This window comes from Myxine glutinosa, chromosome 6, assembly GCF_964187855.1.
Source record: "Myxine glutinosa chromosome 6, kmMyxGlut1.1, whole genome shotgun sequence".
NCBI lineage: Eukaryota > Metazoa > Chordata > Myxini > Myxiniformes > Myxinidae > Myxine > Myxine glutinosa.
The window spans coordinates 92,096,763-92,120,676 of record NC_136266.1 but is presented as its reverse complement, the minus strand read 5'-3'; the positions used below and the strand labels follow the sequence as shown (position 1 = coordinate 92,120,676).

Here is a 23,914-nt window from a genome sequence, read left to right as displayed (position 1 = left end):
ATAGTTAAGTTCTCATCATAGTCTAATTATATTGTCTGCATTTACACTTCTAGGTGCTTGCTACTATGACGTAAACCACTCCATGTACGTGTTTGGAGGCTGTACTCAAAGTAGCTGCAATGCTGCTTTCAATGATCTTTGGCGTCTTGACCTTAATAGTCGGGAGTGGATCCGACCATTGGCCTCAGGTGAGACAGAAGACTTAAAGAAGCCTGCACATGGCAAGGAAGTGGTAGTAATCTTAGTTTATTTGGAGTTGTGTGAGAAGTTGGATGTATGATAGTTTGAGCTGTGGATTTAAGACTCCATTGGAAATTCTTCTTTGAAGAAAAGCTGCTGTGATCGATCTGTCCATGTTCTTCCTGATAAATTAGATCTTTGTTCCTTTCACACTTTTTTCTATTTTCTTTCTTTTCTTTTTTTTCTTTCTATAGACTTTTCTTTCTATAAACCCTTTAGACACTTTTATTGTTGCATTGCACCCCTGAGTTAATTTATTTATGACCACTTCTCTTCTTTAGACCCCATTAGACACCTTAGAACCCTTAGACTCAAACCTTTACACCCTTTTGATCTCTTCATACCCATTTAGACCCTATTAAGACCCTTTAGACTCCTCCACAACCATTTAGACCCTTTTGAGACCTATAGATTTTCTTCGACCCTTTCGACACTTTTCAACCTAACCTAACCTAAGACGTTTTAAGACCCTTTGGACACTTTTGACCCCTTCGACCCATTAGATTAAAGTTTGGACCTTTGCTCCCCTTATATCCATTATACCCTTAAGACCCTTGAGACCCGTTAACCCCATTAAAACATTTTTTAATCCCCCCAAAATAGTGTTTGATAACTTTTTTCGTGCACCATTCTCATCACATCACAAGTTGCAATGACAAAGCGAAACATGTTGAAAAGTGAAACTGAAAGTCGTGGTCTATGAACATCAAATGGAAAATGACAATTAAATGGTGTGAATGAATGAATGAATTGAAATTGCCGAAAGCAAAGCTATGGGGAGTTCAGAGAGAGGGGGTGGATTGGGGGCTGACGAAGCATTGTGGAGAGGGATAGGTTCCTGCGGTGGTTGGTTGGCATGGAAAGAACTTCGGTCAGGCTGTAGGCCCAAAACATGCCGAAATCTGTTTCCCAACTGAGATTCCATAATTCCATCCTTGCTCTCAAGCAGTACTTCAGAGGTACAACAAGCATGGATTGGAAATCTTAGCTGGTGAATCAAACAAGGTTGCCAAGGTTACCAGCTCCACCCACTGCGATATCTGCTCACTGAATTTTTACAGAATTCCGGTTACCTACCAATACACACTCCAAAAAATTGCTAATTTGAGGTGAGACATCAATGAACCCATCAGAGATGGGTACCCTGCTGGAAATCCATCTATCTATATATCTATATACATGCATACATACATACATACATACATACATACATACATACATACATACATACATACATACATACATACATACATGCATCTATATCTATCTATAAAAATTCAAGTTGTCTGATTGGGGTAAACGATAGTCAAAATGATAGTCAAGATACTGCCAATCAAAGATTCCATTAAATTTGACTTTCAGCAATTCCATTAATTTTGACCATCAACGATTCCATCACCTCATCATCCTGTCAACCACAGCACGTACAATGCTGAATGATGCTTCCTTTACGAGCTATTGGGTCCAGATAGTGCATGAGCAAGTTTAAAATTATTATTCATGCAATCTCGAGTTATACCCATTTTTGTTGAGCTTGTGGTGTATACGCTCAGTCGTTGAATTGCACAAACCACGATCAGTGAAGCCGTCTGTCCGTCTGTTTATCCGTGTGACTATATGTCTATTAATTACGTAATGTTTGAATGTCGATTGCATCCTGTCTATTAATTGTGGACGTTTACAAATTACGTACTATTGGAATGTACCTTTTGACCCTTTAAACTGCCGATACCTTTGAAGACCCTTTAGACCCATAAGATCTTTAAGACCCCAATGACCTGTAAGACTTTAGACCCCAAGATCCTTAAGACCCCCAAGATGCTTAAGATCCATTTTACCTTCAAGATCCTTTCAATACTTTCGACATCTTTTAGATACCTTCACCCTTTTGACCTTTTGGACCCCTAGCACCTTTAGACCTTTACACCCCATAAGTCCCTTTCTACCCCTTAGCTTAGGCCATAACACCATTTAGACATCTTGCATCCTTCAGACAGATGAGACAGCTTGGACCCTTGACAAACCTGTGTCTCTGTAGTGATGTGTTGTGAGGCGAGCATAGTGAGCCGATCCACGCTCGTATTTTATAACTGCAAGTTGCCTGATTGTTTCTGAAAGGAGTAAACGTAGTAACCACAGCACGTACAATGATGGATGATAACCTACCTCATTTAAGAGCTCTTGGGTCCGCACAGTGCATTAGGAGGTCTAAACATTTCGTTATTAATGCAATTTCGAGTTGTTTGCATTTTTGTTGTGCACGTGGTGTGTGTGTGTGTATATATATATACAGACTTGGCATTTAATATGGAATATTTTTTTTTTCTTGACTTGGGTTTACTTTCTTAACTCAGTATATCAATCTGGTGAGTTTCTTTTACACTTTGGTGATTTATTTGTTAAAAGAACCATGTCACTGATTGTCTGTCGCAGCAAGAAGTCAACAACAAGATTATATCACCGGTGGCATGGCAAAATGTACGGACAGGTGCATTTGATGATTGGCTTCACAGTCGGGTATACAAGGGTTGTTGCGTTCTGTATTAGTGGAAAACAACTGCTGCACGTCTCCAAAAGTTATTGCCGCTTCCTCTGGAGATGGTCCGTCAACTCAACAATGCTGTTTGTCATGGAATGGTGGCTTTACGAAATTACGGCATGAAACAGCGTGCTATTGCTCGGCAGTATGGCATCACTCAAGGTCAAGTGTCAAAGATCCTGAAACGAAATGCTCAGAGGGGTGTCTCTACTCCAATACCGAGGCCAGGGCGTCCCCGCAGAACCACAAGGAGGGATGATCGCCAGCTGCACCGGTTAGTCCGCAATGGCCGTACCAAGTCAGCTAATCGGCTTGGGGCTGAGTGGCAGCAACTGACAAATGTGCCTGTATCCAGAAGGCTATTCAACCAACGACTGTTTCAAGCAGGCTATCGTGCCAGGCGTCCCCTGAGAAAGCCACCCCTGACCAGACAACACCGCCAGCGCCAATTGCAGTGAGCCAGAGAGCACCGTCAATGGCAGCCAGGACATTGGAATCACGTGAGCTTCAGTGACGAGTCTAGATTTCTGGTCTATCGTCAAGATGGCCGCGTCCGAGTATGCAGACAAGTGCATGAAGCCTAAAACAAAGATTGTATCGTGCCAAGAGTCCAAGCTGGAGGTGGTGGGGTGACCGTTTGGGCTGCTTTTCATGCAGGGGGCAAAACTGACCTGGTTGTTCTGAATGGAAACCTGAACCAGTTAAAGTACAGGGCCATTCTGGAAGAAACATTGCTTCCATTTGCTCATGCAGCCTTTCGAGGAAACTTTGTCTTCCAAGATGACAATGCACGGCCTCATCGTGCTCGCATGATCCAACACTTTCTTGCTGACCGTGGTGTAGAGCATATGGAGTGGCCTGCCATGTCCCCGGATATGAATCTGATAGAGAACTCGTGGGCAGAATTAACGCGTCAAATCGACCACTTGGACCAGCAGCCGACCTCTGTGCGTGAATTGCAGCAGGCTATTGTCACTGCATGGCAAGCGACTCCTGTCCAAACCTTGGCAAATCTCGTGAACAGCATGCCTCAACGTGTACGTGCTCTCCTGAATGCTCGTGGGGGTTACACGAAGTACTGAACTGTAATTTTACTGTCCGTAATCCCAGTCGTAATTTAACTTTTGTTTTTGTTAAAAAAAAAATTGGCTAATGTGCAAAATAAAAAGATACTTCGGGAAAACGTACATAAGTTTAACACAGTACTGTCCATGAATTGAGTTCGATATCAGTTTACATCGCTTAGAAGGATCAATTTATTTGTTTCGAAATGTCAAATGTGGTTTTTGTTTCTTTTAAAGGTCACATTAACAAAATCTAGAAGAATTTCAACATAATTCCAATGAACTACTTTTGGTTCTAAGACATCCTGAAAAGTAAGTTCACCCCCAGCAAAAAAAAGATTCCATATTAAATGCCAAGTCTGTATATATATATATATACACTAGCAGAAGTACCCGGCATTGCCGGGCGGGGGAGGGGAGGGGAACGGGGGGGGGGGGGGGAGGAGGAGGAGGGGGAGGGGGAGGGGAGGAAGAGGGGGAGGGAGAGAGGGGGAAGGGGAGGGGAGAAGATGGGGGAGGGGAGAAGGAGGGGGAGGGGAGGAGAAGGGGGGAGGGTGATGGGGGAGGGGGAGGGAGGGGTGAGGGAGGAGGAGGGGGGAAGGGGAGGGGTGAGGGAGGGGAGGAGGAGGAGGGGGGAAGTACCCGGCATTGCCGGCGGGGAAGAGGAGGGGGGGGGAGGGGGGAGGGGAGAAGAGTGGGGGGAAGTACCCGGCATTCCGTGTATAAACGTGAGGGAGAAGAGGGGGGAGGGGGAGGGGAGGAAGGAGGGGGAGGGGTAAGAGGAGGGGAGGGGAACGGGGGGGAGGGGAGAAGAGGGGGGGGAAGTACCCGGCATTGCCGGGAGGGGAACGAGGGGGGAGGGGAGGAGAGGGGGGGGAGGGGAGAAGATGGGGGGGAAGTACCCGGCATTCCGTGTATAAACGTGAGGGAGAAGAGGGGGGGAGGAGGAGGGGGGGGAGGAGAGGAGGAGAGGAGAGGAGGGGAGGAGAGGGGGGAGGGGGAGGGGAGGAGAGGGGGGAGGGCGCGCGAATCGTCGAATCAGCGCGCTGCTCTGCCACCGATTCAGATTCCGTGTATAATATTCCTCGCTGAAAAAAAATATGGATCTAAAGATGAAAGAAAAAAAAACCTATGTGATGTGAATGGCAATGTTCCTCGCTGAAATGTGAAAAAACGCAATCGCGCGGCAAGGAACATCACGTGATCGCTCTGAGCGATCGATTGCAACTCTGCGTCGTGTCGTGGGCGTGGCCAACGTGGCCTCATGCTCCCAGGTGATTGGCTAACTCGAGCTCGAGAAAGCCATAATGTGCTACGTTATGGCAAAAAATATGGATTTAAAGATGAAAGGGAAAAAAACCTATGTGGTGTGCATGGCAATGTTCGTCGCTGAAATATGAAAAAACGGAATCGCTTTTCGCTCTGAAATACGTGCGAACACGTAACTGAGTTAATGGCGGCAAGGAACATCACGTGATCGCTCTGAGCGAATCAGCGCGCTGCTCTGCCATTCCGGTCATAATATGCCTCGCTGAAATGCGCTGAGGTAAAAATATGGTTTAAAAATATTATGAAATAAATTTTTAGGTCGACCATGTTCCTCCCAGGCTCAATGGCCATGTTTGTGCCAAATATCAAGTACGTGAGCCTCTCCGTTTAGGAGTCTACCGGTAACATTACACACACACACACACACACACACACACACACACACACACACACACACACACAAACTGTTATTTTTATTTATATATATATATATATATATATATATATATATATATATATATATATATATATATATATATATATATATATATATATATATATATACAGACTTGGCATTTAATATGGAATCTTTTTTTGTTCTTGACGGGTTTACTTTCTCCACTCAGTATATCAATCTGGTGAGTTTCTTTTACATTTTGGTGATTTATTTGTTAAAAGAACCATGTCACTGATTGTCTGTCGCAGCAAGAAGTCAACAACAGGATTATATCACAGGTGGCATGGCAAAATGTACGGACAGGTGCATTTGATGATTGGCTTCACAGTCGGGTATACAAAGGTTGTTGCGTTCTGTGTTAGTGGAAAACAACTGCTGCATGTCTCCAAAACTTATTGCCGCTTCCTATGGAGATGGTCGGTCAACTCGACAATGCTGTTTGTCATGGAGTGGTGGCTTTACGAAATTACGGCATGAAACAGCGTGCTATTACTCGGCAGTATGGCATCACTCAAGGTCAGGTGTCAAAGATCCTGAAACGAAATGCTCAGAGGGGTGTCCCTACTCCAATACCGAGGCCAGGACGTCCCCGCAGAACCACAAGAAGGGATGATCGCCAGCTGCACCGGTTAGTCCGCAATGGCCGTACCAAGTCAGCTAATCGGCTTAGGGCTGAGTGGCAGCAACTGACAAATGTGCCTGTATCCAGAAGGCTAGTCAACCAACGACTGGTTCAAGCAGGCTATCGTGCCAGGCGTCCCCTGCGAAAGCCACGCCTGACCAGACAACACCGCCAGCGCCGATTGCAGTGGGCCAGAGAGCACCGTCAATGGCAGCCAGGACACTGGAATCACGTGACCTTCAGTGACGAGTCTAGATTTCTGGTCTATCGTCAAGATGGCCACGTCCGAGTGCGCAGACAAGTGCATGAAGCCTACAACAAAGATTGTATAGTGCCAAAAGTCCAAGCTGGAGGTGGTGGGGTGACCGTTTGGGCTGCTTTTCATGCAGGGGGCAAAACTGACCTGGTTGTTCTGAATGGAAACCTGAACCAGTTCAAGTACAGGGCCATTCTGGAAGAAACATTGCTTCCATTTGCTCGTGCAGCCTTTCGAGGAAACTTTATCTTCCAAGATGACAATGCACGGCCTCATCGTGCTCGCATGATCCAACACTTTCTTGCTGACCGTGGTGTAGAGCATATGGAGTGGCCTGCCATGTCCCCGGATATGAATCCGATAGAGAACTTGTGGGCAGAATTAACGCGTCAAATCGACCACTTGGACCAGCAGCCGACCTCTGTGCGTGAATTGCAGCAGGCTATTGTCACTGCATGGCAAGCGATTCCTGTCCAAACCTTGGCAAATCTCGTGAACAGCATGCCTCGACGTGTACGTGCTCTCCTGAATGCTCGTGTGGGTTGCACGAAGTACTGAACTGTAATTTTACTGTCCGTAATCCCAGTCGTAATTTAACTTTTGTTTTTGTTAAAAAAATTTTGGCTAATGTGCAAAATAAAGAGATACTTCTGGAAAACGTACAGAGGTTTAACACAGTACTGTCCATGAATTGAGTTCGATATCAGTTTACATCACTTTCAAGGATCAATTTATTTGTTTTGAAATGTCAAATGTGGTTTTTGTTTCTTTTAAAGGTCACATTAACAAAATCTAGAATAATTTCAACATAATTCCAATGAACTTTTGGTTCTAAGACATCTTGAAAAGTAAGTTCACCCCCACAAAAAAAAAAATATTCCATATTAAATGCCAAGTCTGTATATATATATATAATATCCATACTCGTTGTTTCATACACATAATCGTCATCCTCGTTTTACTGCTGCTTCCCAGTTTGCACGATCCGTTGCTAGCCCGCGTGTTAGTCCTTTAACTCTGAGATCATCTCTCAGCAACTCATCCCCTGTTTTCCTCGGATGGCCTCTAGCTCTCCCTCCATTCACATTCATATTTATACTCCTCTTCACACAGCTGCCCTCCCCATCCTTTCCACATGTCCGAACCACCTCAACATAACCCTAAGCATAACCTCACGAATGCTCTCTATACATAACCTATCTCTTAATTCCCCATTTGGTTTCCTCTCAATGTCACATTACACATCCATCTCACCATTCTCATTTTATTTCTTTCACACCTCCGTTCATCCTCCTTTTTGATCGCCGAGGTTTCACTGCCATACATCATCGCGCTTCAAACGCAAGCTGCATAGAGATTTCCCTTTAGTTGGAGGGAGATCTTCCTTTATGTCAATAGGGATACCAACTCCATAAACTTCCTCCAACATCACTTCTCATTCTTGAAATCGCTGCTTCCTTTGCACCACCACCAGCACCAATCATATGATCCCACAAAGGATTTTCCGATCACACGAACCCGGGTTTCACTCCCCCTAAAATAGATTAATTAATTAATTATGTAAAATGATTTAAAATCACGGGGCAACCCAGGTTACCGCGTGGTGGATCATATCACCAAGGTAACAAAATTAATCTACACTTTCTGTAGACACATTAGATGCATTGGCCGATGTATTGTCCAAGTTTCAGCTAGTTCCAATGTATAGCCTTTGAGATATGTGTCAACACATTTTGGGCGGACGGACAGACGGACAGACACCAACGTGAATTTTTTTTTTTTTGTATACAAGATCGAGGCTCGTGAAAGAGCTAACATTAATCACACAAAAAGACAAACCGACACACAAAACACAAAAATCAAGGGGAGCGGCAGACAAGATGGGGAGAGAGGGGGAAGAACACAAACACAACATTTGAGAGCAGGGACATCGGGAGGACTTGGGGGGAGGTGGGAGAGGAATAAAACATATGAACACTGCAAGGACTCTGGGGTGAATTACCGGGGGTAGAAAAGATCAAGGTTTTCGATGGGGGAAGATAAGAGATGGTGGTGAACAGCTGTTTTAAAGACCTGGAGGGAGGAGTGAGATTGAAGGGAGTGGGGGAGTTTGTTCCAGAGGTGGGAGAAAAGGGGAATGAAAGAGTGAAGGTGAGCAGAGAGCCTAGACTTTGGCAGTTTAACCATAAGAGGGTTGCAGGCAGATCTTGTGTGACCTGAAGGAATATTGGGGGGACAGAGCACAGAGAGAGCTGGGGGAGCAAGGCCGGAGAGGAGTCGGTAGAAGACAGAAAGACCACCAACCTGCCTGCGGTGAGTGAGTGAAAGGCCCTCGGAGTTGACTACATCGCAGGAGATTCCAATGATTCGGAAAGCTTTGGCCTCAACAGCATGAAGCCGAGCAAGGTGTGAGGCAGGAGCACCAGCCCAGAGGGGGGAACAGTATTCCATTGAGCTGCGGATGAAAGCCTTGTATGTGGTGAGGAGCTCAGGTGTGCCAAGGAAGGACTTCGCACGACGGAGGATGCCCAGTGTGATTTTGTCCAGGTCTGCAGAGAGTGAGGAGGCTGCAGACTGCCGATCTGAGGGATGAGGAATGGAGCGGCAGATGGTGGAGTCATCAGCAAAGAGATAGAGAGGATTTTCCAGAGAGTCGGAGAGATCATTGATGAAGACCAGAAATAGCACAGGGCCCAGAACACTACCTTGGGGAACTCCAGCCAGAACAGGAAGGGAAGATGAGAGAAATCCATTCAGGGCCACACGTTGCCTATGACCAGAGAGGAAATCCGCAAGCCATGAGTGGATATTTCCCTGAATACCATTGGAGGTGAGTTTGGTGAGCAGAGCTGGGTGCCAGACCGTATCGAAGGCACGTGATATGTCAAGTGAGACGGCTCTGATTTCCTGTTTGGCATTGAGGACCTCCATCTATTGTTGAGACAGCAGAAGCAACATGTCCAGAGTAGAATGACCTGGTCTGAATCCAAATTGATGATCAGAGATCAAGCCATTGGAGAAGAGGAAGGATTTGATATCTGAAGCAATGATGGATGCCATGACTTTGCTGACAATTGGGAGCAGGCTCATTGGTCTGTAGTTGCAAGGATCTGTTTTTGCACCTTTTTTGTGTAAAGCGGTAATGTTTGCTGATTTCCAAGATGCTGGCAGATGACCTTGAGCAAAAGAGAGGGTGAAAAGAACAGAGAGAGGGTGAGATAGAGCGGCAGAGCAGGATTTTAGGACCCGAGGGCTGATGCCATCTGGTCCAGTTGCAGAATCAGAGTCGAGGTTTGATAAAAACTTCTCCACCTTGTCAGGAGAGAAGGACACAGAGTCCAGGAGCAGTTGGGTTCGACTGGGAAAGGTGGGAACAGAGAGAGATGGGTTTGGGACACAAGATTTTGAGGCAAACACAGAGTTGAGGCATTCGGCTTTGTCACGTCCGGTGTCAACTGTGTAGCCATTTGAGGTAAGGGAGGGGATGGAGGGGGAACAAACACCAGAAACGGATTTAACAAGACGCCACCAGGATTTGGAGGAAGGAGACAGGTTTGAGAGTTCAATCTTGAGTGTGGAGAGATAGTGCTTCCTGGCACTCCTGAGGGTAGAAACACACTTGTTTCGAGCTTGGTGGAAGGAACTGAGATTGCCTTCAGTTGGATTTGCCTTCCAAGATGCAAAGGCAAGTTGTTTCAGGGCAACTGCCTCACCACAAGATTCAGTGTACCATGGACGGGATGAAGGGTAAGACAACTGAAGACGAGATGGGATAAATCTGTGCATGAGAGAGAGCAGTTTGGTTTGGAAGAATTCCCAGGAAGAATTGATGTCAGAGGCATTAGAGATGGGAGACCAGTCCATTTGATTGATGGCTGCTTGCAGACCGTGCCAGTCTGCCTGAGTGAAATGCCAGACTCGTCGACGCTGAGGAGGCTCTCTGAGAATGGCCAGAGAGATGTCCACTTTAACAAGCACATGATCAGAAGAACCGATTGGAGCAGAAGAAGAGCAGCAGACATTTGCAGGGAAGTTAGTCATAACCAAGTCCAGAAGAGAAGATACTCCATTGACTGAGATCCGGGTCGGGAAATTGACAGATTGTGTCAGTCCCAATGAGTCGCAGAAGTCCTTTGCTGAGGTGCCATGGCTGGTGAGAGATGAACCCACACCCAGCCAGCTGGCATGATGACAGTTGAAGTCGCCACATATGAGGAAGAGAGAGTTTGGATGAGTTGATAGAAGTTGGTCCATGTTGTCCGACAGAGAAATGTAAATGGAGTCATCACTGTTTGGAGGACGGTACAGAACACATATGAACAAAAGGTGGGAGCGGAGAGGAAGCCGTAGCCAGAGGTACTCCTGTGGGTGGGGTGGAGAGAGGGCAGTGCAGGGAGAGTGAGGAAGAGAGTTTTTGATAAAGATAGCCACCCCACCACCAGGACAAGGCTCAGGTCTATCGTACCGGAGGAGGGAGTAACCAGGAAAAATTTGAAGGTTTTCTTAATAAAACTCAAGAATGCGGAAGCAGACGTTGCTGAAATTTGGAACATATTACCTCAACGTACAAAGCATTTACTTCTGAAATTTGCAGCCAATTTAGTCCAGTAGAAGTCGAGAAACGTATTTGCAGTCCCCATGCTAAAGCTGCATACAGATAAACGATCCCATATAAAGGGAGGGGCGCTTTGCACCTCACTTGATTTTGTAAATAATCCTCTTTGCTCTACTAGTCCATGTAAACTGCACTCTGCCATGTGCTCTTATCTTCCTCTTCCTTTCTACTTTACACTTTCCTTGCTCTTTTCTATTTCTTTTATTTTTTACTTATGCTTGTCTCTCCCAACATCCTTATTAACAATCAACTGCTCTCGACTTCACATGTCTCTCTAATAACGGAGAAGGGAGGTGGGGCCGTGGTCACCCAAGCATATCCATGATCTATTACTCACACACTGATTCTTTCCAATTCCGTTCTTTCTGGGTTCTCCTCTGGGACATTGCTCCTTTCCTCTTCGTGTATGTCCATCCATTCCCATACCGTCTACTTGTCTCTAAACCTGCTGCCCTTTGTTGTCGTTTATCTATTCCATTCACCTACAGCAACAACAAACATGGTCGATAATAAAATAGTTAGCTGAAGAAAATGTACCTCTTGTAACAACTTGTTTATAAAAAAAATATATATATATATATACAGTATATATATATTTTTTTTAGGAGCAGAATAAACTATTCTTATTCAAACCTGTTATGTTCCTAAGCTAGTTTTAAAAGTATATTTTTCATTTATTTGTTTGTTTTATATATGGGTACTCTATGTTTTTTGCAGGTTCTTACCCATCCCCAAAAGCCGGTGCTACCATAGTGGTTTACAAAGACCTACTTGTGCTATTTGGTGGGTGGACAAGGCCCAGTCCATATCCATTGCATCAGCCGGAAAGATTTTTTGACGAAATCCACACTTACAGCCCGTCCAAGAACTGGTATGATAGTATCTGGCTGGGTAATTTATTATTCCTAACTGCAAACCTTACCCTATACATCTCAGTCTGCAAAGACCTGAGTGCCACATGGTTGGAACAGCGAAAGTGGGGGCATTGTTTAAATGTAAAAAGGGAGGGGATAGGTTACGAGCATTTCAAAATCCACGAATGTCAATGAAAATCCCACGAATGTCAGTGAAAATCCGCGAATGTATGCCGTGCCATTGTTTCAATGGGGAAAGGGGGATAGGTTATAGGTTACTCCCGGTTCCTGACCTGACCTTCCTGACCTGAACATTTTTATAGTTTAAAATGTTTTTTTTATCGTGAATGCACATGATTACAGTTTCATAAAAAATATTTACAAATGAAAATGACAACACTGGGTGGCGTTTACCATTTATTGAAGGAATGCCCTTATGGTTTATTAAAAGTACTTAACCATACCATACTGTGAAACAACAACAAAAAAAACAATAGCAGCAGGTGCCGTTTCAAATTTTTATTTACACAAACACATGCAACTTTTCAAATGATGATGATGAAGAATTAAAATCCAACTAGTGAGGTACCCGTGCTACGCACGGATGGGAGGCCAGAAGCAAACAGACAATGCAGAAACGGCGAATGCTAAAGCATGAAGCCAATAAATTCCACATTACTGTAGCACCTTCATTCGCACGTGGACAGCAAGCAAGTTTCGCTGAATGTCCATTGTCCATTCATGGACAGCAAACATGTCCATTCGCATGGACAGCAAGTTTGTGAAGGACTTCCATGAAAAACGTACCCGTTCACAAACAAACAGGTACGTGTGTTCCATTCCCAGTAAATGGCAAATCTGCATATGGCGATCCGCGAATTTCACGTTTAGAACGTAAAACCGTCACTGCATTTCGTCATTCACTTGAACTGGATATCTCTTTTTTTCATTCCAAACAGCATAATTCCAATCACAAATACACATTAATATAATAAACTTTTAACAACATTCGTGACATAAACAAATATTTAAATCCTGAAGTGAAGTTCCGTACGGGTGGATGAATACAATTACGAATTCAAAATCGTACTTGTATTCACTCAATTCCAATCATCCATTGATACTTTAACAAAACGATTAACACTATTAACGTTTAACGATTTAACATTATGATTGAATGACGGTTGTATTGGGATATTATGAATCCCGCGCATTGCGTAATCTGTCTACTTCCGGATTCGTTGCAGGTTCGTAATTCTCATCAAAATCTAAACAGTATTTGTAGAATTTCAATAAAAGCCACATCACTGTTCATATCGGTAAATATTATTCCATCGTGTTTGGAAAACTGGAAAATTGGGGGAAAAAATGGAAAAACAGCATAGCCTATTTTACTGCAAGGGGTCCCAGGAATACCTACCCAAAATATCGTTGCGATCGGTTCGGCCGTTTTTGCGGTACCTTCGAACGGACAGACGGACATTTGGTGAATTATAGTAAGATGAACTCCTTGAAGTCTGAAGATGACCCAAATGAGGGTGCTGCAAGGTCGTGCACTGAGGGGGACGCAGTTGAGGGCACAGGTGAGGATGCTGGTGAGGTCGCCGAGCCGTGCACGGAGAGAGAGAGAGAGAGGCAGGACAGGCGGGAGAGGGTGCTGATGGTCTTGAGGTGGAGGGACCAGGGCAGAAGAAATGCGTGATTGAGAGCTGCCTGGCAGATTGCCATTTGTTTCTGTGCAGCTCATGACATCTTGCCGAGGAGAGGGTTGGGCTTGGACCGTGCAGGTTCATTTAGCTAAAAATTTCTCCACTCCAATATTGGTGGGGCAAGAGGGGTGGAGAGAGTGGGTTGAGGGATTGAGCTTGGACTGCACAGCCAAATTTGCTCAAATTGTTCCTGCTCTGCCACATTTTGGTGAGACGAAATGCTGAGCTTGCATCAAGCAAGCAAACTCTTTTATATACCGTATATATTGTTACGTTTATGGGGTGGGTGGGGTTACCTTTGAAGAGAGAACTGTATAGCATAGTATGGTCCATGTGCGAGTCGCAATCAAAATCTCGATGTAAGGAAGTAGAGACCTGTCAGCTTCAGGATTGTGTTTGAATGTGCACGATAAGGAGGGTCGTGCTTGTAATAGATAGAGGGATTAAGTAAAGGAAACGTGTGTGAAATCTCTTGTCATCATCCACCGGGTCACATCTCTGTAGAGCAGAGAAGAATGAGGCAGAAAGCAATGGTACTCTGCCAGGCAATGAGAGAGAGAGTGAGGTAGGGAGGAGGGGATGGAGGAGGAGGAGGAGGAGGGGGGGGCAGGGCGGAGAGTTTTAAGGGAAACGAGGGAGGAGCCAGTAGCTCTCTGTTCGGTGTGAGGAGGCTTGCATGAGAAACTGAGGAGAATTCAGCGGGTACAGTTCTAAAAGGATTGCGAGAGTTCGGAGGAGAAGGGAGAGGAGCCTGGATCGAGCGGGTTCCGTGCGCTTGGGAGCTCGTGGCTTGTGAGAAGAACCGAGAGAGGTCTGAGGAGATTGGAGTGTGTTAAGAAGGTGCAGAGCTTTAAGAATGTCATCCTACCTGCCTTGGCCCTGGTGCTGTTCTCGTCTTCCCCCATTGCCTATTCATCATCCTGTTCATCACCTCATCGTCGTCCTGCTGCCTCATCATCCCACCCATCGTCTTGCCCATTGCCTCATCACCTACTCTGTGCCCATCATCCCCTCCCCCGCTGCCACCAGAGATAAGTCACCCGGTTTTGTCCCTCTACCCCGTCGCGTCTGTGCTCATGACTGGAGAGAGGCGCTTAATTTTTATCGGATTTATTTTACCTCATTGTTTACCTTTGTATATAGTTATTATTGAATGCATTTTCTCCTGCTTTTGTTGTCCGAGAATAAACCTGTTTGGTTTTATAAAAGCTAAAAGGTCGTCTTGATTCACCTCAGCCCGTGCGTGAGCATGATATCACCATCATTTGGTACGTCTCCGCCTGGATTAAATCCGTTCGGTACATCGCGGGATTTTAACCTCCCGCCGCAACATGCTCAACGTTAGTTAAGCCATTGACGCAACAATATTTAGATGATTATGTGTTTGGCACAAAATAGTAGTGTATTTATCACTTTGTAGTGGTGTCCAGATTCTACCTGAATGTGCAAAGAGTGACAAATCAAGTGGAAATAAAAACTGCACGTCATAATAGTTTCACCCCAATGGAGGAGTAGAAACATAAAGATGTTTTAGTGTTGGAACCTGCAGTGATTTTTTTAATTTTTGGGGTTGCTTGTGCTTCCTCTTGGTACTCTGAGGTTATGCTAACATAACAGTGAGTGGGAGTGGTTTCTTCAGAGAATATATTCCAATGTGCAATTTGTTGTATTTGAAGGTATTTTGTTTTTGGCAGGTGGAATTGCATTGTGACACCCCAGGGCCCACCACCCATTGCTGGGCACTCTGCCACTGTGGTGGGTACCAAGATGATCGTTTTTGGAGGCTACCTAGGCTGGCAGCAAATGTGAGATTTCTTGCTTTCCTTCATTGCTTTGGTATAGCAATAGGTGCCTATGTTCATTGAACTTTGATTTTTTTTTTGTGTTTTTGATGTTACTCTCATGTGCATTCTCAGGAATAATGACATATGGGTGCTTGAGCTGGACCAATGGACTTGGAGCAAGGTTCTCACCCATGGTACCAAGCCTCAATCCCGAGTCGGACAGTCTCAGGTAGTCATCGCTGGTGTCCAAGAAAATAAATTGTGCTTTCTTCACCTGAAACCTAATTGATTGCTTACTACAACACCTTATTGGGATAACTCACAGAGTAGAGAGATATCTAACCAGTGTAGATACCTCTTCTGTATTAATCTTGGAATATTTGAATATGACAGATATTGCTGAAATTGGCCATTTTGGCTTTCACACAAGCAAGACATTTTCAATTTAAAATGTAGCATTTTGACTTTTATTTAAAAGCAGCTTTTTTAGTATGGAGAAGGTTTTGAAACTTGGCATATGTCTTTGGAGAAGGAAGAAAAATTGAAACTTGGCATATGTCATCAACTCCCCCATGGAGTATAAAGTGTGATAGTGATGTCATTGGTGAAGTAGTATTCCAGCCTTAATTGGTTGAATTGAAATTCTTGGCCAAAAATCTGAAACTTCATATATCTATGATCCGATGTAAGTGAATTGCATTTATGACATCATAGGTCACATGGCCATATAGGATTAAATGAAAAAATTGGACATCATTTTCTCTGAAACCGCTCGATGAAATAAAAATTGAAACGGTATATGTCCTCAACTTCCAATGGGTATAGGGTAATAATGATGATGTCATCGGCCATAATTGGTTGAATTGAAATGTTTAACCTAAAAATCTTAAACTTCACATGTCTGTTCTATGACCAGATGCGAGTGAAGAATTAAATTTATGACATTCATTACCCATACTAGGTGACATGGTGCATAGATGATACGGGTATATGGGCCATGATAGCATTGGGCCATAATAGTAGCGTGTTCGGTTATCAATGGTATTTTTGTTCAGAATTAACGTGTGAAGCAAGACTATGCACTCTGTTAGTGCCGTTCGAGTTTCATTTTGTTATTACCTCTGCCACCAAAGGTGGATGGAGGTTGTGTTTTCACCCCTGTCTGCCTGTTTGTCCGTTTGTGAACAAGATATCTCAAAAAGTTGTGGATGGATTCGGACGAAATTTGGCAGAGAGACGAGGATTATATCATTAGATTTTGGTGACTATCCGGATTCGGATCCGGTTGGTAGAATTTTTAAAGTGATACTTCACCATTGGGAGATAGGGCCAAAAACAATACATAGCAGGATACCTCAAAAAGTTGTGGATGGAATTCGACGAAACTTGGTGGAGAGGTTGTGTGTGTAATGAGGAAGAATCTATTAGATTTTGGTGAAGATCTGAATATGGATTCGGATATGAAAATTATTTAATTTTTTTAGTGATTCTTCACCATTGAGTGATGGGGCTAAAACCAACATATTGCAGGATATGTCAAAAAGTTATCGATGGATTTAGACGAAACTTGGTGGACAGGTTGTGTGTGTGTATCGAGGAAGAATAGATTCGATTTTGGTGAAGATCCGGATCCAGATCCAGCTAGTAGAATTTTAAAAGTGATTCTTCACCATTGGAAGATAGGGCCAAAAACTATATATAACAGGATATCTCAAAAAGTTGTGGACAGATGATTTTGATAAAATGTGATTCTGTATTGTGATTTTCTGGTCTACTCTTAGTCAGGTTCACTATGTTAACAAATATAATTTCGTTCAAAATTTTGGTAGATTAGCAAAACTATACATTTTTGGAATATTCAGAGCATGAGGAATCCAAAAATTAATGTTTACATTTGCGTAGACACCTTTGCGAAAATGACACTCAGGACAGTGATGAAGATAGTCAGGTTCACTATGTTAACAAATATAATTTCTTTCAAAATTTTGGGATGAGCAAACCTGTACATTTTTGGAATCTTCAGAGCATGGAGAATCTGAAAATCAATGTTGGCATTTGCACAGACACCTGCATGGCCGCCATTTTGGATTTTGAAAATGGCCGCCATAAAATACATATTTTGCGCGATCTCGGCTTCTAGTCAACCTAGAGACTTAATTAAATATGCTAATCCTATGTTTTCTGGGTCAAGGAATCCAATAAAGGCCTCAAAATAGTGCTCAGGATTATAGAAAAGCAACAAACAAAGGTAATTGAAAACCATTGTCTTTATATTTGTGATATAACTGTATTACATAATACATGATATTGCAAGTCCTTTGAAGTTATAGGTTGTTATAGGAAGTTATAGGTAGTATCAGATTGAACTATAAGTCCTATACACAGGATCTACGAGGTCTATACCGTTCAGGAATATGCTTTTACAGATCTTCATCACTGTCCTGAGTGTCATTTTCGCAAAGGTGTCTCCGCAAATGTAAACATTAATTTTTGGATTCCTCATGCTCTGAATATTCCAAAAATGTATAGTTTTGCTAATCTACCAAAATGTTGAACGAAAAAACATAGTGAACCTGACTCTGGGATACAAAACGTAAACTGTTCACCTGGCGGAGGTATGCTCTCTACCGAATGCCGTTCTAGTTCCCCATGTTTGTGTCACCCCCGATGGCAAAATGCACTTTCCAAGGGCATCGAGGAGGCGGAGTGGTGCAGACTCTTGGAGAAAATTGTATATATTTACCATGAAAGTGTACAAATAAATGCTATTTTTCCATCGATAATACAAAACGGAATTTAGGGGTTTTTTTGAAACAGGAAATTATTGGCGCTACAAATTTAGGCCCCTTTGGGCAATTAATTTAACATTGGATGAGAATACATGAATGGGTAATGTTTTGATGAAATGGATTTGCACAAATTGGTCTCATTTCATGAAACATTTGATTTGCATTATCCCCCAAACTAATAATTTGTTAGCATGTCTTTCTCTCCCAATGTAAGCTTTGCCATAATGATTATGATCATGTATGCTTTATTTGTTCCTGGTGATATTTGTTTGCTGTCCATTTACTATTACTTACTCGTGCACAGTATCATTAAAGGCTGTTCTGCAGTTAACAATGTCTCTTCTGCAGATAGTACTGGATGATGCTACGTTGTTGATAATTGGTGGATGTGGTGGGCCAAATGCGGTAAGCACTACAATTATCTCTTCATGCTTGTGGTTGGTGTGTGAACTTGACAAGATTTCTTGCCTTTGATGCTTTCAACTCTCTAAACCCAGTCACAATAATATGGTAAATAATGTCTGAAGGTTAAAGCACTGAAAACTTATAATTTGGGCTTTAAATATGAGATTTCTTTTTTTGGGAGTTTGAAAAATGGCAGCCATCGTGTTTGCGGTTGATGTCTTTAAAGTAGGATTTTTTTCCCAAACGACAGTTAATATGTAGCTGGGCATGATATGGTTTAAGAGCAAAGTCAGTTGCAGGTTTGGGGATGCACTTAATGTGGTTGATTCATTACCTCCACTACCGAAGGTGGATGGAGGTTATGTTTTCACCCCTGTCTGTTTGTTTGTCTGTTTGTCTGTCTGTGAACAAGATATCTCAGTGGATGGATTCGGACGAAATTTGGCGAAGAAGTAGCGTATGTGACAAGGACGAAATGATTAGATTTTGGTGAAGATCCAGATTCGGATCCGGCTGGTAGAATTATTTTAGTGATTCTTCACCACTGGGAGATACGGACAAAAAGGATATATAACAGGATATCTCAAAAAGTTGTGGAAGGATTTGGACGAAACTTGGTGGAAAGATTGGGTGTGTGACACGAACGAAGTGATTCGATTTTGGTGAATATCTGAATATGGATTCGGATACGAGAATTATCTAATTAAGTGATTCTTCACCATTGAGAGAGCGGGCCAAAAGCGACATACAGTATAACACGATATTTTACAAAGTTGTGGACGAGTTATGACTAACCTTGGGGGATGAGTTGTTTAGGTGACAAGAACAAGCTGATTAGGTTTTGGTTCAGGCCCGAATCCAGATCTGGCCTATCATTGTGTACAAAACAAACTGTTCAGCCTGGCAGAGGTATGCGCTCTACCGAGTGCCGTTCTAGTTCATAATCCCTTACTAGCGTACATTTGTTTTAACGAGAGGAGACAGATGTAAAAACAACCAAAATGGAATATAAATCCTTATTTCAATTTTGAATGTTTCACACGTTTGAAGGTTTTCAAGGACACTTGGCTGCTACACCTGAATTTGACACCCTGGACATGGGAGCAAGTGAAGGTAGAAAATGAGGAACATGGTGCCCCAGAACTCTGGTGCCATCCAGCCTGCAAGGTATAGAGCTTGATTTTGCAATGTTGCGATCCTTCCCTTGTTGACATGATTATCAGGTTGGATTTGATTGTGCACTGTAGGTTGGAGACTGTGTGGTGGTGTTCAGCCAAGCTCCCAGCGGAACTGCACCTCTTAGCCCCAGCCTGCACTCTCGACCTTCGCCTATCAGCAAAAGCCCACCTTCAGTGCCTGGGTCTGCAAGGACTGAAAACAAATTGCTACCACTATACAGAGACCACGACGACGAGGAACCTCAGTGTGTAAATGGGCGCTGGGGTACTTTGCGGCCTAGGACTCGCAGGGTGGCGTCCTCAGGGCGACATGTGGACACATCTGCATCAGGTGAGGATTTTATTAGCTTGATGTTACTTTTGCTTTGATTTTTGGGTTTGGATGGAGATTAGATGAACAGGATGTAGGAGGTATGAACGAACAGAAAGAAGCGAGGTGGTAACATCAAGTGGGTGAGTAAGAGGGGTTAGTTTAGGTTAGGTAGAATTAATGGGGATAGAAAATATTTTTATGATAGGTATGTTGGATGACACTGACTGATAGGCACTGACTGCTTTAAAGTCCTGGAGAATTCAAGAAGAAGAAGTCCTGAGAAGAATGTGATTTGAGCAACATCTGGAAGGCAATTCCACAAACTAGGCCCAAGAGTGGAGGGTGTGGTGTAAGGCTGCATTTTGGGAGTTTAACCAGAAAGGAGTTACTGGAAGAATACATACATCCTAGAATTGCTGGGGAGGAGCAGGGACAACTACACCAGAGTGGATGTACTAATAAAACAGAGAACCTCTTCCACCTGATAAAACCTGCAGCCACCATTGTGTTTTGCTTGTTCACTTCAACAGTGTCAATGTTTGTAAAAGCTGTGCTGCTGGTGTGATTTATTCCTTCTAGCTTCTGAGATTAAATAGAACCAAACTCTTGCTGATTCATGGGTCTTGTATTATGAAAAGAGCATTGTTTAATAGTCTATCACAATGTACCTGAAGCAATTCTTAACCTCCTTTAACTGCTATTTATATGATTAATATGATGAGGCTTCCATCTGAAGTGGAGGTGTTGTTGCCACTTAAGAGCTCCTCTTCATATTAATGAAGAGAGGAGGTCTTAATAGACATAATCCAGCGTTATAATCAAGTAAATATAGTGAACTAGCAGGCACCCACGGTACATCTGCGTAATGTAAAATGTGCTTTCAAGTCTTCAACTTCCCCCCCCCTCCCCCCCCCCCCATTCCAATCTCCATGTCTTCACCCTCCCCTCACTCAACCTTAAGGTGTCCATCTCCTTCCCACTCCAATCCTTCAAACCCGCTGCCACCACAACTCCTCAGCCCCCTGCTCTCCCCACCGAAAGTCCTCTATTTCACACTCCCGACTCTGTCTCATCTTTGGTCTCACCCTCCCCTTCCACCTGCCCCCCCCACCCTCCAACCCCAACCCTGTCCTCCCCTACTCATTCTTCTCCCATTCGACAAAAAAAACAAACCTGCTTAATTAACCTCCATGGTGGAAGCCCTTCTTGAGAGAATGCCACTTAGTTATTTGGGAGGTGTATAAACAACAGTCCGCTGCCGCGATCGCTGGGGCCTATCTTCACGTGACTGTGACGCCAAACGGCTCAAAATCCTTTTAAGTTTCACATCGGTCATTTTACGATGAAGGGAAAACGTGATTGGAGACCAATGGTGATTATGAATAAAACAGCTCCGAAGATGTCTTCGGCTTCTCATGGCAGTAAGCACCAACATGATGGCTGTAGCATAGAAATTGTGGGGGGAGTTGGGCAAACTGTCCAATCAATGTGTAGAACTCTGAGGCATACACTCACGGCTCCTTTTATAGAACTAGTGGGCCCGTTGTACTAATTTTTCATTGGTCTTCACCACCTTGTTGCATACCAGCCTACCGGACTCAGTCATCTTGGTCTTTTCGGTCCTTGGGGACTTTTGGGTCCTTTGGGTCATCTTGGTCTTTTAGGTCCTTGGGGACTTTTGGGTCATCTGGGTCTTTGGGGACAACGTAGCCTCCACCCACCTTCCATGGCCGAGGTAATCAGGACACAACATAAGTAAAGGGGAACAGCAGGAGAAAGGGGAAACGCCAACTGCAGGGCGGAGGGAGAAAATAGATGGAGACGGACAAACAAGGCATGCAGGTAACAGTGAGGAGTAAGGGAGAACGCAAAGGGTGGCCAAGAAAGATACATAAGCAAAATGTTTGGGAGGGGTGGGGGAGGTTCAACAGGGATGATTGAAAATGGAAAGATAATGATTTTGGATGGGGATGACTTGAGATGGTGGTGAACAGCTGTCTTGAAGACTTGAAGGGAAGAATGAGATTGAAGAGGATGTGGAAGGTGGTTCTACAGGTTGGGGAAGTGGGGAAAAGGAATAAATGAGTAGTGAGAGCAGTGATTCTGGATTTTAGACAGTTTCACTAGGAGGGGGTCTCTGCTGGAACGGGTGTGTCCTGCAGATAGCTGAGGGGAGGACAAAGCCCAGAGAGGTCAGCGGGATGGCTATAGATGTTAGATGTTGAGATATATATATATATATATATATATATATATATATATATATATATATATATATATATATATATATATACTGAAACGCAAAAGAAACTTACCACCTTTGAAACCTTTAAATATCAACAATAACACTGCGTGTAGTAAATGTGTGAACTTATTTGTGGACAATAGTGTCCTCACTGTCAGACAAAACGGTCACGGATGGTCACTTGAACCTTCAATGGTCACTTCATAGCACAGCTGTTGAACAGCTGTTTTGACTGTCAGTGATTAGCCAAGAGGTACGGGCTGATTTTAATGAGCTGCACGTGATGTCTTGATATTGGCATTAAAAAGGCCAGTGCAAAATGGGCATTTTGACCGAAAAATTTGACCATTTTGACCAACTTCAAAAAGACCGAAAACACAAAAGAAACTTACCACCTTTGAAACCTTTAAATATCAACAATAACACTGCGTATAGTAAATGTGTGAACTTATTTGTGGACAATAGTGTCCTCACTGTCAGACAAAACGGTCACGGATGGTCACTTGAACCTTCAATGGTCACTTCATAGCACAGCTGTTGAACAGCCGTTTTGACTGTCAGTGATTAGCCAAGGGGTACGGGATGATTTTAATGAGCTGCACGTGATGTCTTGATATTGGCTTTGAAAAGGCCAGTGCAAAATGGGCATTTCAATCAACATGTCACGATTGTCAAGGGATCAACGGCAGCGTGCCCTGGGCATGCTGCAAGGCGGACTGAGCTACCGTGAGGTGGCACGTCGCCTTGGCTGTTCACACCAGACGATATCGGCCCTGGTGGACAGAGACACCCTCCACAACTCTGCAGATGACAGACCTCGATCAGGGAGGCCAAGAGTCACCACTGCAAGGCAGGACAGGCAGATGGTCCGAAGTCACCTGCGGGATCGATTCCGTCCAGCATCCCGCACTGCGGCAGAAACGCCGGGGCGTGCAAACCAACGGATCTCCAATGATACTGCACGAAGACGACTGCATGACTATGGTCTGACTGCCAGAAGACCATACAGAGGCCCCGTGATGACGGTTGCCCATTGCCGCAACCGTCAGAGATGGTGCCAGCAGCATCAGCGGTGGACCTTGGCGCAGTGGAACGAGGTCGCTTTCAGCAATGAGTCAAGGTTCTGTGTGGACAGTCCTGATGGGCGTGAGTGTGTCTGGAGAAGAACTGGCGAGCGATATGCCGATTGTTGCGTGCGTCAAGCCAACAGGTGGGGTGGCCCAAGTGTGATGGTGTGGGCAGCCATATCAGGCCGGTACAGGACGCCACTGGTGGTTGTGGATGGGAATCTTAACGCCCAGCGGTATGTGGATAACATCCTGCGACCTCATCTGCTGCCATTCCTGCTAGACCACCCAGAACTGAGAACCTTTCAGCATGACAACGCTCGTCCCCATGCTGCTCGCTTTACCACTGCATTTCTCCAAGGCGAGAACATCAACACCATGCAGTGGCCTGCGCTCTCCCCTGACCTGAATCCCATAGAGCACCTGTGGGATGAGCTTGGGAGACGCGTAGTTGGCAGGGCCAGGACACGAGCAGAGCTGCTTCAGACATTGAGGACTGAGTGGGACA

At 44.2% G+C, this 23,914-nt stretch overlaps 1 protein-coding gene across 4 annotated transcripts in view; it reads left to right on the top strand.

Annotated features, from left to right (window-relative positions):
• Positions 1-23,914, top strand: part of FBXO42 (F-box protein 42) — a 73,891-nt gene that overhangs the window by 18,318 nt on the left and 31,659 nt on the right. For 3 of the 4 annotated variants that reach the window (XM_068120588.2, XM_068120587.2, XM_068120586.2), the window contains exons 4-10: positions 54-188; positions 11,780-11,933; positions 15,320-15,430; positions 15,542-15,638; positions 18,547-18,603; positions 19,654-19,770; positions 19,851-20,112. In XM_068120588.2, the coding sequence (XP_067976689.2) occupies positions 54-188; positions 11,780-11,933; positions 15,320-15,430; positions 15,542-15,638; positions 18,547-18,603; positions 19,654-19,770; positions 19,851-20,112 (933 nt within the window). The remainder of the gene's footprint in view (positions 1-53; positions 189-11,779; positions 11,934-15,319; positions 15,431-15,541; positions 15,639-18,546; positions 18,604-19,653; positions 19,771-19,850; positions 20,113-23,914) is intronic. The other variant, XM_078780122.1, reaches the window with a different exon arrangement.